Source organism: Marmota flaviventris, chromosome 13 (assembly GCF_047511675.1).
Source record: "Marmota flaviventris isolate mMarFla1 chromosome 13, mMarFla1.hap1, whole genome shotgun sequence".
Lineage (NCBI taxonomy): Eukaryota > Metazoa > Chordata > Mammalia > Rodentia > Sciuridae > Marmota > Marmota flaviventris.
In genome coordinates this window covers 52,030,183-52,045,168 of record NC_092510.1, presented here as the reverse complement: position 1 = coordinate 52,045,168, position 14,986 = coordinate 52,030,183, and the positions used below count along the sequence as shown (strand labels likewise).

At 33.2% G+C, this 14,986-nt stretch overlaps 1 protein-coding gene across 6 annotated transcripts in view; it reads right to left on the bottom strand.

The window, feature by feature from the left end:
* Positions 1–14,986, bottom strand: part of Cntln (centlein) — a 306,285-nt gene that overhangs the window by 219,983 nt on the left and 71,316 nt on the right. For all 6 annotated transcript variants that reach the window (XM_027950608.2, XM_071600659.1, XM_071600660.1 and 3 more), the window contains 2 exons: positions 12,703–12,837; positions 11,925–12,104 (listed from right to left, as the gene is read on the bottom strand). In XM_027950608.2, the coding sequence (XP_027806409.2) occupies positions 11,925–12,104; positions 12,703–12,837 (315 nt within the window). The remainder of the gene's footprint in view (positions 1–11,924; positions 12,105–12,702; positions 12,838–14,986) is intronic.

The window sequence follows — 14,986 nt, the reverse complement described above, 5'->3', positions numbered from 1 at the left end:
ATTACCACAAGATCTATCCTAGAAAACATGCTAATGGAAGTTCTTCATATTGAAGTGAAAGGATACAAAAGATAGTAACTGAAAGCCATATGAAGAAATAAAGATTTTCAGCAAAGGTAAATACATAGTGAGTATAAAATATCAATTATTTGTTTGTAACTCAAATTTTTATTTTGAACATTATTTCAAAGATAAATACTTTTTAACATGTATATATCTATATTACTAAGCACATGATAATATATAAAGAGGTAATCTGTGACAACAGTAACAAAGTGTAGGGAAAGAACTGTAAAAGACCAGGGTTTTTATAAGGTATTACAAACTACTGGTATCAATTCAAACTAGATTTCAGTACATTTAGGATAGTAAATGTAATACCCATGGTAATCACAAAGAAAATATCAACAAAATACACACACACACACACACACACAATGAACCCAAAAAGGAAAGGAGGAACAAAAACACAATTGCAAAAAGAAAGAAAAAGAAATAAGAAAATGGCAGAAGTTAGTTATTACCTAACTCTAAAAATAAATGGAAATAAAACAGATAGAGGAAGGGAGCTAGGCAGCAAGTTCCAATCTCCTCACAACACAGAAAGGAGACAGAAAAGGAAAAGTAGAATAGAGAGGTGGATGACAAAATAAATGCTCTAAGACTCTACAAAGTCTGAGACCTGGAGAGACTTGAAGATAGGTTACCAGAGTGGAAAATAAGCACTGAATCCCCTAACCAGGAACCTGAACCAGGGTAGGAGAATGGTGGTGGAGTAACAAAGAAAAGAGGAGCAGAAAACTCTTAAGCTCATACACTTAAAAACATTTGAAAAGGCAGACAAAATTTAAAGCTTGACAGGAACAGCAGGGTCCTTCAAACAGAGCAAACAGCTAAAAAGCATATCAAGAAAACAAAGCTGAGCCAGCCACTTGGTGAAACACTCAGCAGACTAGTCACCCTCTCAAATCAACAATGTGTCTTCCCATGCCCAGACAGCTGCAAGTTAAACCAAAAGGAAGTCCCTTGCAGTGGTACCTTAAGATCCTGGGTAGAAAGAATTTCTAGAAGGACCACTATTAGCCCAAAATCGCTGAATCCCTCCCAGCTCCCCACCAACAAAGGGAGTTGGGTGGAGTGAACCTGTGCCAGGAAATGTGTCAAACCCAGTGTTCGGTGCTGAGAGCCATAGCCAAGTAGGAATGACACATGGCATTTTGGGGTTGAAAGGTGACCCTGCTCAGGGATTAGGGTGGCTCTGGGTTTAGGGTGGATCCTGCTGGAATAGGGCATATCCTCCTGCCTCAGGCACCCACTCCTTGAGTTCCTGTTGAGTTCTCCGGGGTTCTGAGAGTATTGGTACGCAGAGCCCGGTGGAGGGAGTGTATTTTCCCAGAACGTGCGTGTAGAGTGTCGGTGAGAGTTTGGGAATAAAGAGTTGCTGTTTGAATCTACAAGACTTTGTGGTGGATTGGTTATTTTGTGCCCAGCCAGACTGCGGCAGTTCGGCTCAGCATCTGCAATCCAGGTAAGAGCAGAAATCTCTGTGCAGTGTCCATTCAACTCAGAAAGACAACCAACAAAGCAGCTTAGATCCCAGCAGAGGAAAGCTGATTCACCAGGACCACAATAGCCTTGACCACTGACACTGGAGGAAGGCACCTTGGGAAGGCTAGGGGGTGTCCCCAGGATCTCTGGGCTGTACCAGAGGGAATCTGCCTGAATATCCAGTGACATAGAGACCCAATTCCTGGATAGTGATAACTGCAAATGTAAGGCTAGTAAGATAATTTCCCTGAATATCCCAGGAAACTTAAGTGGAAGACAGCTGCAAAGATAACCAAAGGAAGATCAATTAAGGAGGAAAATTACCTGAGTCTAGGCAACAGTAAAAGAATGCCCCAGTCTTAACTAGCACCCAACCTGACCCATGATCCCAACTGGAGAATGAAAGGGCATTTTTGGAAACTGGCAGGAACTTTCATCAGACATAGTCAACAGAGGAAATTAACACATGCAATTCACAACCTGCAGCATTGGAAACTAAAGTCCAGGTGAACCACCCGAGTTCCTTCTCTACAGTACTACAGAGAACAATGTTGGCAGGGGGAATACTTTCACACCACGAAAAGCCACAACCAGAGTTCCTTCCTATGCTCACAATCACCAGGATCTTTACCTCAATGAAAAGGATACTGTAAAAGGAACCAGGTACATGATGACCTACAGCAATCACAGGGACAATCCAGCATCTGCATCAACTCCTGCATACTTTTAAAACAACCAACCCACAACATTGCACCCTCTGAGCAGTCAACTGCAGGTCCCTGTGCTGACAAATAAGAATCGGCTGGTGGGAGGTCCCTGTGCTGACAAACCAGAATCAGAATCTGCTGGTGGGAGGTTCATAACAAATAGGGAATTGGTTGCTATGTCCTGTAACTCAGGAGAGATCCATAGCAAAGCCTGATGAACATCTGCTTAACTTCCAAACCCCAATGAATTCCAACCAAGATTCAACAAGAATTTATTTAACATTGGCATAGTTTACTATAAATAACTCTAACATCAACTTTGTCATATTATTAACCCTTTATCTTGAATGATAATTGCTACCCCAATAGTCAACATTCAACCCATTTAAAAATGTATTTCATCTAATGGTTTAATTTAAGTTAAACCATTAAATTGGAATCAGTCTTATTATCTTTTTTTTCCTAGCTCTAATTTATACTTGTTCCACTTGGCCCCTAACAGTTCTCCAGCATTATCTGCTGCTACTTCAAATACCCACAATCAATCAATTTCTCCTATCTACCTTGGTATGAATTATTTTATATCTTTTCTCTTTTTCTTTCTTTCTTTTTTTTTTTTTTTTTGGTCTCTCTGTTCCCTCTCTATTTTGTCCAATCTTTATTATTCCCACATTTTAGCCCTCATTTAAGGTTATAATAATTTTACTAAATTTAATAACTAATTTTTACCTATTTCAGAATTTTATTACAAGCTTATACCTGGATTTGAGGAACTGTGGAGAAAAACAGCAATCAGTGTTTGTTTCTCATAAGGCTGAATAGTTCGGGCTTAGTTCTGAAGTGATTGTACTAAATATGGTCCAGTGGAATCTCTTAAAGGATGCTGATATTGGGATCAGCAGGTCATGTACTGCTTAAAAGAAATGATATCTGGACATTTGCCCAACCCTGTGCACCAAAAAGAATGAAACTCACAAAGTAGTCCCTTCCTAAAAAGAAAAAAATGAGATCTATACCAATAGATGGGTAGAAATACAAACAATATAAAGAAGCAAAGAAACAAACCATCACAAACAGACCATATGCATCAACAACTGACTTTACTGACATCACAATGGAGGAAATGTTAGAGAAAGAATTTAGAAAGTTCACATTTAAAATGTTCTATGAGCTAAAAGAAGATGTAAAGTGAAATTAAAGAGAAAATACAAAAACTAAAAAAATCCCTTCAATAAAAATATAGAGGTTTGAAAAAGAACCAAACGGAAATCTTGGAAATGAAAAATTCAATGGAAAGCACCAACAATGGATTAGGCCACTTTGAAGATAGATTTTTGAGGCCTCTAAAATAAAGTATAAAAATCTTGAAAATAAAATTGCCCATAAAGAAAAGCTATTAAGAGACCATGATCAGAACATGCTAGAAATCTGGGATAATATTAAAAGGCCAAATTTAACAATTGTTGGGAAGATGAAGGCTGTGAAATATAAAGTAAAAGGACAAACAATCTTTTCAATGAAATAATATCAGAAAAATTTCCAAACATTAAGAATGAGATGGAAATTCAAATACAAGGGGCTGGGTATGTGGCTCAAACAGTAGCGCGCTTGCCTGGCATGCACGGGGCGCTAAGTTTGATCCTCAGCACCACATAAAAATAAAGATGTTGTGTCCACCGAAAACTAAAAAATAATAAAAAAAAGAAATTCAAATACAAGAGGCATACAGGACTTCAAATATGCAAAAATAGAATAGATCCACTTTAAGAAACATTATATGAAAATGCCTAACATACAAAATAAGGGCAGAATTCTAAAAGCTGCAAGACAAAAATAGCTGGTCATATTTAGAGGTAAACCAATGTGGATTTTAACTGATTTCTCAACCCAGACCCTAAAAGCCATGAGGACTTGGAATAATACATACCAATCTGAAAGAAAATAAATGCCAACTAAGAATACTACACACAGAAAAATTAGGCTTCAGATTTAAAGATGAAATAAAAACCTTCAATGATAAACAAATGCTAAAGAATTCATAACTAGAAAGCTGACAGTACAAAACATACTCAATGAAATATTTGATGGAAAGGAAATGAAAAAATAGAATTAAAACCAGCATTGGAAGGAAACACACTAAGAATAGTCAATTAAAGGACAATCTGGTCCAATTTAAGCATGAAAAATAAATCAAAAATGGCAGGAAATAAAAATCAGCTCTCAATATAACAATAAATGTAAATGGACTACACTCTTTAATTAAAAGACATAGATTGGCAAATTGGATTAAAAAACAAACCCAACAATATGGATGACTGTAAGATTTTCATCACAGCCTGAAGGTAAAAGTATGGGGAAAAGACATACCATTCACATGGGACTTATAAATGTCCAGGAGTAGCTATTTTCATCTCAGATAAAGTAGACTTTGAACGAAAAGAGGAAACAAAAGAGCATCAGAAGAGACAAAGAAGGTCACTTCATATTGCTTAAGGGAATCACACAGCAACAAGATATAATGATTGTAAATATTTATGCTCCAAACAATCGAGCACCAATATATATAAAATAAACCCTTCTCAATATTAAGAATCAAATAGACCACAATATAATGATACAGGGTGACTTTAACATGCCTCTCTCACCACTGGTTAGATCATCCAACCTAAACTAAGGAAAGAATCTACAGAAATAAAAAATACAATTAATAATATGGATCTAACAGACACCTATATTCCATCCATCAATAAATTAATTCACTTTTTTCTAAGCAGTACATGGAATATTTTCTAAAAATAGACCATATCTTAGATCACAAAGAAAATATTAGCAAATAGAAAAAAATAGAGGTAATACCTTGCATTCCATCAGATCATTATAAAATGAAATGAGAAATCAATTATAATAAATAGAAGCTTCTCTAACACCTGGAGACTAAAAAATATGCTATTTAATGATGAAGGGATAATAGAAGAAACCAGCGAAGAAATTTAAAAATTCTTAGAATTAAGTGAGAAGAGTGATATACTGTATCAAAATTTCTAAGACAGTATGAAGGCAGTATTAAAATTAAGTTCATAGCACTGTGCTCATACATTAAAAGCACATAAAGACACCAAATAAGTAATCTAACATTATATATCAAAACCAGAAAAAGAAGAACAAATACCAAAATCAGTAGAAGACAGGAAATAATTAAAATCAGAAATGAAGCTAAGAATAAAAAAAAAAAAAAACAAGACAAAAGATCAACTAAACAGAGATAAACAAGCTTTAGTAAAGGATTGATACACTGGTAGCCAAACTTACCAAATTAAAGAGGGGGTGCTCAAATTAACAAAATTTGAGGCAAAAAAAATGGAAATATCTCCACAGACACTATTGAAATCCAGAGGATCATCAAAAACTATTTTAAAATGTATACACCAATAAGCTAGATAATCTTAAAGATATTGACAAATTCCTCTCATACGATCTATCCAAATGGAAACATAAAGATATAGAAAATTTAAACACATCAATATCAAGTAATAAAATTGAAGCAAATATCAAAAGCCTTCCAACAAAGAAAAGCCCAGGACTGGATGGATTTCTCAGCCAAGTTCTACCAGACCTTTAAAGAAAAATTAATACCACCATTCCTCAAATTATTCCATAAAATATAAAAGAAGGGAGCACTGCCAAACTCAATTTTATGAAGACAGTATCACCCTGATACCAAAACCAGACAAAGATACATCAAGGAAAAAAAAACTTCAGGCCAATATCTCTAAGGAACATAGATGCAAAAATTTTAAATAAAATACTTCCAAATCACATACAAAACCATATTTTACAAATAGTACACCATGACAAAGGGGGTTTCATCCCAGGGATGCAACATATGGAAATCAAAAAATGTAACATACCACCTAAATAGCCTTAAAGATAAGAATGACATGATTAATATCTCAAAAAGCATTTGATAAAGTACAGCACCCATTCATGTTAAATCTAGAAAAAAATAGAGATAGAAAAATATTACCTCAACATTGTAAAGGCTATCTGTGACAAACCCAAGGCTAACATTGTATTGAATGGAGAAAACTGAAAGCATTTCCCCTAAAAACAGGAACAAGACTAGGATGCCCACTTTCAACTCCTTCTATTCAGCATAGTCCTAGAAACTCTAGCCAGAGCAATCAGGCAACAGAAGGAAATGGAAGGGATACAAATAAGAAAAAAGGGCTCAAATTATCTGTTTGCTGACAACATGATCTTATATTTAGAAGACCCAAAAAACTCCACAATAAGAATTCTACAGTTCATAAATGGATTCAGCAAAATAACATAATACAGGATCAACACTCATAAATCAATCATACTCTATACTCAAATAATGAATCTGCCAAAAAAGAAATTAGGAAGACATTCCCATTCACAATAACCTCAATAAAATAAAATAAAATATTTCAGAATTAATCTAACAAAAGAGCTAAACCTCTACAAAGAAAACTACAGAAAACCAAAGAAAGAAATTGAAGTAGAATTCTGAGGAAGGAAAAACATCCCATGTTCTTGGATAGGCAAAATTAATATTGTCAAAATGGCAATACAACCAAAGGAGCTAAAAGATTCAATACAGTTCCCATCAAAATTCAAATGACATTTTTCACAAAACTAAAAAAAGCAGTTATGAAATTAATTGGGAAAAATAACAAACCCAGAATTGCCAAAGCTATCCTTACTGAAAAAAACAAAACAGGAGGTATCACAATACTGGACCTCAAATTATACTACAGAGCTATGGTAACAAAAACAGCATGGTACTAACATCAAAACAGGCATGAAGACCAATGAAATATAAGATACAGAAACAAACCCACATAAACATAGTTATGTGATACTAGATAAATGTTCCAAAAGCAAATGTTGGAGAACAGATGGCCTTTTTTTAATAAAAGGTGCTGGGAAAACTGGAAATCCCTATGTAGAATAATGAAATTTAACTTCTTTCCCTCACCAGGCACAAAAGTCAACTCAAAGTAGATCAAAGACCTAGCAATTAGATCAAAAACCCTGCAACAACTAGAAGAAAATGCAGGCCCAACCCTCTAAGACATCAGCACAGGAAGCAACTTCCTTACAAGATACGTAAAGCATAAGAAACGAAATGAAAAATCAATATGTGTGATAGCATCAAACTAAAATGCATCTGCACAGCAAAGGAAACAAGAGTATGAAGAGAGAGCCCACAGAAAGGGAGCAAATCTTTGCCACCTGCTCCTCAGATAAGGTGTTGATATCCAGAATATATAAAGAATGAAAAACACCTAGGATCAAAAACAAACAACAAGGCTGGGATTGTGACTCAGTGATACAGCACTTGCCTAGCATGTGTGAGGCACTGGGTTCAATACTCAGCACCATATAAATAAAGATATCATGTCTATCTACAACTAAAATATTTTAAAAAATAACAAAATCAACACATGAGCGAAAAAAAAAACAAAACAGATACTCATTGAAAAAAGAAATACAGATGTTCAACAAGTATATGAAAAAAAAATGTTTCAACATCTCTAGAAATTCTAGAACTGCAAATTAAAATTACATTATGATTATATCTTACTCCATTCAGAATGGCAATTATCAAGAATACAAATAACAATAAATATTGGGGAGGATGTACATTGAAAAGTGCACTCATATATTGTTTGTGGGACTGCAAATTAGTATAACCCCTCTAGAAAGCACATGAAAATTTCTGAGAAAGCTATGAATGGAACCACTATGTGTACTTGACAGTACATGCCCAGATTTACAGCATACTGCAATGATGCAGCCACATGTTTATAGAAGCAAAATTCACAATAGCCAAGCTACAGAACAAACCAAGATACCCTTCAACAGCTAAAGGGATACAGTGGCCTTCTTTGTCTCTTTTGATTAATTCTTCCTAGAATCTGCTTTGTCAGGTATGAGAATAGCTACTCCTTCTTGTTTTTATGGTCCAAATGAGTGAAATATTTTTTCAATACTTTTACCGTTATCATGTTGATGTCTTTGCCTATGAGTCCCTCACAAATAGCACGTAGATGAATATTGCTTTTCAATCCATTCTGCTAATCTTTGTCTTTTAGTTGGGAAGCTGAGAGCATTAACATTCATCATTAATATGGATATGTGTTTGGGTTTCCTGACATTTTGGTTTTTTGATCCATTTTTTCCTATCTTGATTCTAATTTAGTGGGTTATTCTTCTATTGAACTTCCTTTTTGAGAGCTTTGGATTGTTTTTTAGTTTCTCTATGTGCAGTTTGTCTTTGAGTTTTCTTTGTACTATTGCTGGCTTGATGCTCATGATATTTTTTATTTTATTTTTATCATGAAAAGTTTTTATCAACACTCATAAATCAATAGCTTTCCTATATTCCAACAATGATTCTGCTGAGAAAGAAATAGTAAAATTACTCCTCTCATAATAATCGTAAAATGTAAAATACCTGAGAATTAAACTATTCAATTCAGTAAAAGATCATTACAATGAAAATTATAGAAAATAGAAGAAAGAAATTGAAGAAAACCTTAGAAGATGGAAAGACTTCTCATGTTCTTAGATAAGCAGAATTAATATTGTCAAAATGGCCATATTACCAAAAGTGTTATAGAGATTCAATGCAATTCCTATCAAAATACCTGTGACATTCTTCACAGAACTAGGAAAAAAATAGTTCATTCATTTGGAAGATTAAGAAACCCATAATAGCCAAAGTGATCCTGAACAAGAAGAGCAATGCAGAAGGCATCACAATACCTGATTTGAAATTATACTACAAAAGTATAGTAACAAAAACTGCATGGCATTGGCATCAAAATAGATGTGAAGACAAATGAGACAGAACAGAAAACATAGGGACAAATCCATGTTCTTAAAAGCATCTGTGAGTTCACAAAGTGTCAAAAATATACATCAGAGAAAAGATGGCCTTTTTAACCAATGCTGCTGGGAAAACTGAAAATTCATATGTAGAAGAATGAAACCAGATCCCTCTCACCCCACGCAAAAGTCAAGTCAAAATGAATCAAAAACTTAGGAATTAGACCACAAACATTGCAGGTGCTAGAAGAAAATAGAGTCAACCCACCAACATATTGGTACAGGTACCAACTTTCTTAACAAGACCCCAAAAGCTCAAGAAATAAGTTCAATAATCAATAAGTGGGATGCCATCAAACTCAAAAGCTTCTGCAAAAAAGGAAATGATTAAGAGTGTTAAGAAAGCCCACATTAATGGGAGAAAATCTTGGTCAGCTACTCCTCTATCAGGAAATTAATACATATAGTATACATAATATTAATATATAAAAAAACTAAAAAACTAAACATCAAAAAGCCCAAAAAAATCCAATTAATATATTGGCTAGGGGCTAGGGTTGTGGCTCAGTGGTACAGTGCTCACCTAGCATGTGCAAGGCCCAGGGTTTGATTCTCAGCACCACATAAAAATAAATAAACAAAATAAATGTATTGTGTACAAATAAAAGATAAATATTTTAAAAAATATTAGTTAAAGAACTAAACAGACATTTATTAAAAGAAAAAACACAATGGTCAACAAATACATGAAAAAATGCTCAACATCTCTATCATTTAGGGAAATGCAAATCAAAATTACACTAATATTTCATATTACTCTAGTGAGAATGGAAATTACCAAGAATACAAATAATAGTAAATACTGGTGAGACTGTGGGGATAAAGGTATACTCATACATTTTTCTTGGGACTACAAATTAGTACAACTACACTGGGAAACCAGATGGCAATTCCTCAAAAAACTAGAAATGAAATCACCATATGACCCAGCTATCCCACTCCTTGGTACTTATCCAAAACATCTGAACTCAGCAAATACAATGATACAGTCACTTTAATGTTTATAGCAGCACAATTCACAATAATCAAATTATGTAATCAGCCCAGATGCCCATCAATAGATGAATGGATTAAGACAATGTGGTCTGTATGCATAATGGAGTTTTACTCTGCCATAAAGAAGAATGAAATTATGGTATTTGCTGGTAAATGGACAGAGGTGGAGAACATGATGCTAAGTGAAATAAGCCAGACCCTGAAAATCAAGGGTAAATGTTTTCTCTCATATGTGGAAGCTGGAGCAAAATAAGGAAAAGAAGAGGAGGAATAGAAATACCATAAAAATACAGTGAAGTCGAAGAAAGAGACTGAAAGGGAGTTAACAAGGACTAGAAGGAAAGGAAATGCAGAAATGAATTTACAAAATCACACTATGTGCTTGTATAAATTTACCACAGGGAATTCCACCTTTATGTATATGTAGAAATCAAAAATTTAACAAAAATAAATAAATAAATGAGCCAAAGGAAGATCAGTAAAGTAGAGGTAGGAGAATAAAGGAAGGAAGAAGGGAAGGGAAAGAGGGGCAACAGGAACTGAAATGGAGCAAATCAAATTCCATGCAGGTATGATTTTTTTACCTAAATGAACCCAATTTCTATGATATGTATACACACACACACACACACACACACACACATATATATATATATATATATATATAATTTTATATACATGTTATCTATATGTATACATATATTATTTAGTGAAAATTATCACTAAATAATCATGTAGTTGTGAATTAACACAAGGCACTACCACCTACTCTTATCAAACCAACAACTTTTTTAAAGGATGTATTGTAGCAGAAACTGATTTAAAAATTAAGAAAACAAATGCACCAGAATTCAGTTTCCTTACTGGCTCAGTCATTCTGATTGTGCACTAACACTCAATGTGTTCCCTTAAAAATCTGCAAAGGATCGATTCACACGTTCAGACATATCCTTCTCCCCTAACTTAAATATTTATGCACACATGTGCACATACATATCCATATTATAATTACATATTTTTAAATAGATATATAAATACATGTGTTGGTTATATTCCTTTTATGTACATATATATACATATAGAAAGACTACCATGTTTTTGTAGCCTTATTTATTTATGCCATTTTAAATAAAATATATAGTAAAAGAGAAACCTGACATTTGATTAGAAAATAAATGAGCAAAAACCTGCTGAATACAAAGGGAATGCCCCAAAAACACATTATTTTGAAAAATACTGATCAAAAGAATGTAAGAATTTTATAAGATTATTAACTTTTATATTCTATTAAAATTTTACTATAAATAACTCCCCTTTAAATAAATAAAGCACCATTTTAGAACCATCTATAAGTATTTTTAATGGTTTTCTGGGGAAGGCATTACCCTTTATTTTTAAAGTAAAATTATATTACAATAAATTTTATCTGCATTTATGAATTTAAGCCTTCCTTTTAAAAAGTCAAAACTCATGATTCTGAATATGTTTTTTAAAAACACATTTTATTTCAAAATGCAATAGCCTTTATTTTTTAATGACTACATTTTAGGATAACTATTTGAAGTCAGTTTCCTGCTTTGCAACATCAATTTTTAAAAAGCTATGGGTCTTAAGTGAAAGAATATAAATTAATGCTACTCCCCACTGATGGGTTTGAATATATAACTTGTTATTTAAAAGAAAATAACATGTATTAAATTTCCTATATGAAGTTAAATCCAAAATTGCAGTATGTATTCCATTCTCATTGTGTACCTTTATTTTTGCATCAATGCCATATTTTTCTTTTTTCCAATGTGCTTCTTGGTTCCTTAGTTTCTCCAGGTCATTTAACAGGTCAGTGCAGCGAGTACTCAATTTCTCATTTTCCTCCTCCAGATTTTTTATAACCAGCCTGTTTTGCTCTTCTTTATTCTGTACACATTCCTTAGTGTCCTGTAGAACAGTACCACAAGGGCCGATAAACAACAACAACAAAAAAGGTGAGAACTAATCAGCAAATATAAACTGTGCAGTTTCACCCTCACAGCAGCTTCTTCTATATTTGATGGCCAAGGTCACCTGTGTACTTTTATTGGCCTCTTTTCATGCAGGTGGATGGGTCATATTTTTTCACTGGATGACAGCTTTGATGAGTACACATTTGCAAAGAGCCCATTAATTGATCAAGCTGCCTTTGATGCTGTCCCCAGCTATTTTTGAGACCCACACAGACATATCCTCCCAGACCTGGTTTTATCAATTAATAATGCCAGTCCCATCAGAATCTAATTACTAGAAGCCACATATTCACACTCCTACTTTCTTAGCTCCATTTCCATCATTAACTATTTATCTGAAAGTTATAAAGCTTGGAGTCTTAGCTTTAAAGCATTTTTCTCTGAGTTTTTGCATGTGAGAAAACTGTATGGTACAGCAGGGCCTTAGGCAATTTTTTCATCCAAGCTTGTCACTTTCTGTGCCACAAAGGGTAAAGCAAGACTTCAAAAAAAAAAAAAAACACTCCTATGAAACTATGTTCAAGTCAATACACCTTATCTTCTTGACTTTTATCTTTAAATTTCTTCTGCAAGTCATTGAATTCTTTCCTCAAGAAAGTATATTCTTCATCTACTGAAATCTTCTGTTGTAGAAGGTCATTTATTTCCTCTTTTAGTACTGATTCTTTCTGTAGAAAAATAAATAAATTATTTGTGAGCTGGTATGTCTAAGAAAATGTTTGGATTTTAATTTTAACAATGTTATAATATTAACTAACTTTCATAAAAAAGTCTATCATAATTCTTATTTATGACCTGCTCGTTGATTTTCAACTAAAACAGGCAAATAATTAACAGTTTCAGTAAAATGGGCAACTGTTTAATAGTTTAAGATGAAGAACACAAAAAAACCTGGACACTAAATATTAAGCCACACCGAGAAAGCAAACTTTCAGTATTCAAGTACAAAACAGGGGAAAAAATGTAAAGCATTCTAATAATAAATATGTATGTATCACTAAAATAAGAATTACTATTCTCTTATTTGAATATCATTTGGAAAACTTAAAAAAGCACACACAAAAAACACCTCATGAAAATGTAAGTCATTTAAAGAATTAAGAATAGCAGTTTGTCTCAGTACTAAAAATACCTTGCTCTCTAGACAAAATACTCAGAAGACTGCCATAATTTTTAGCTAAATATTCTTCTCACCAGCAATATGTAAATGATACCTAACTGGTGGCTGTAACCATGACTCAATTCTTGGCATCAATCTTTTTTTATATGGCTTTTCTCTCAGAAAACTTACATCTTCTCTTGCCATGTATTACTCTGTATGAAAGAGTAATCCATCAACCGAGACTCTTCCAATCACCAATCTCATATTTGCAACTTTCAATAAAATACTTCCACTGAGATTGCCTGTGGCTACTTCAAACTAGCATGCTAAAACCAAAATTCATATTCTGGTAATCTTTTCTAGATTTCATCAACTTCTGTCAACCCATCCATGCTTTCAACTAACTAAACACTATCTGGCCTGACGTGCTTATTTGAAGCTTCCAATTAAGACTCAACAGCTCCATCTGTCAATGAAGAAGCAGACACATCAAAATAGAAAGTTTTTTCTATTTTTAAGTAATATGCTCAGTAGAAACTAATAGTTATGCCATGTCTGACCTATCATTGATGCTGATCCATAAATATTAATTTATTTTGTACTACTGTATTTATTCTTTATCAAACCCTCTCAGAAGAACTTAAGGTTGACATGGATATGAGAGTAAGACTGAGGGATGTGATGAAAAGAGGGTGAGTTTAAGGAATAAAGAAAGGATAGCTCTAATGTCTAATTTTTTAAAGCTGTAATGTTAATATTTTACTTTTACTAAAATAGTTTAGGTACTAAACACACATAAAATTAATCTGTGGCAAGTAGGTTAAGAATAAAGAAAAAGATTTTTTAAAAGGAGCTTTGTATCCAGCTAAGAAATGCAACCATTATCTTTAACATCTTACCCTCTAACACCTCTTATTCCACCACTCCAGAGGTAACCCCTATCCTTAAACTATTTTTTATCTTTCTCTCATTTTTCTTTATAGTTTAAAAACATAATATGCATATTTAATACATAGTTTCTTTTTTAACTGAATACACATTAAATCATAGTATACGTATTCTGTGTCTCGCTATTTTTGTTCAAAATATATTCCCAAATTGATCCATATTGATGGACATAGCTTCAGTTTGATTACTGTGGTATATATTTTGATTCAATGATATAAATATACTATATTTCTCTCTTGTCAATATATCTTTCAGTTGTTTTCCACTCCAGGGAAAAAGTTTTACAAACAACAGAGCTATAAACACTCTCAAACATCTCCAGGAACATATAAGTAAGATTTCTTCCCAAGCAGTATTTTTCAAACTCAGAACTATCATTTAGTAATAGTTCATTAAGTCAAACCAGTCATTAAATCAGCATTTTCTTTAAAAAATGAAATATAATTCAGTAGAAAATATCAAAATGAGATGCACAAATTCTTAGCAAAAACATGATGTCTATAAAAATAAACATACAAAACAGGCACACTATATAAGTTAAAATTTTGCCTACATTTTTGTAATGTTTAATTTGAAATTATTATTTTATTAAGCATTATGAAATTCACATTTTATATAAATTTTGTTGAATGTTTATTAGGTGTAGTAAGGACAACTATTATATGAAACTTTCATTCCATGTTTGTCTATACTGAGTCATGACAGGGTCACATTAATAAAAGTCTAGGAAACACTCTGTAGATCATATATACTTAGAGATGAAATTG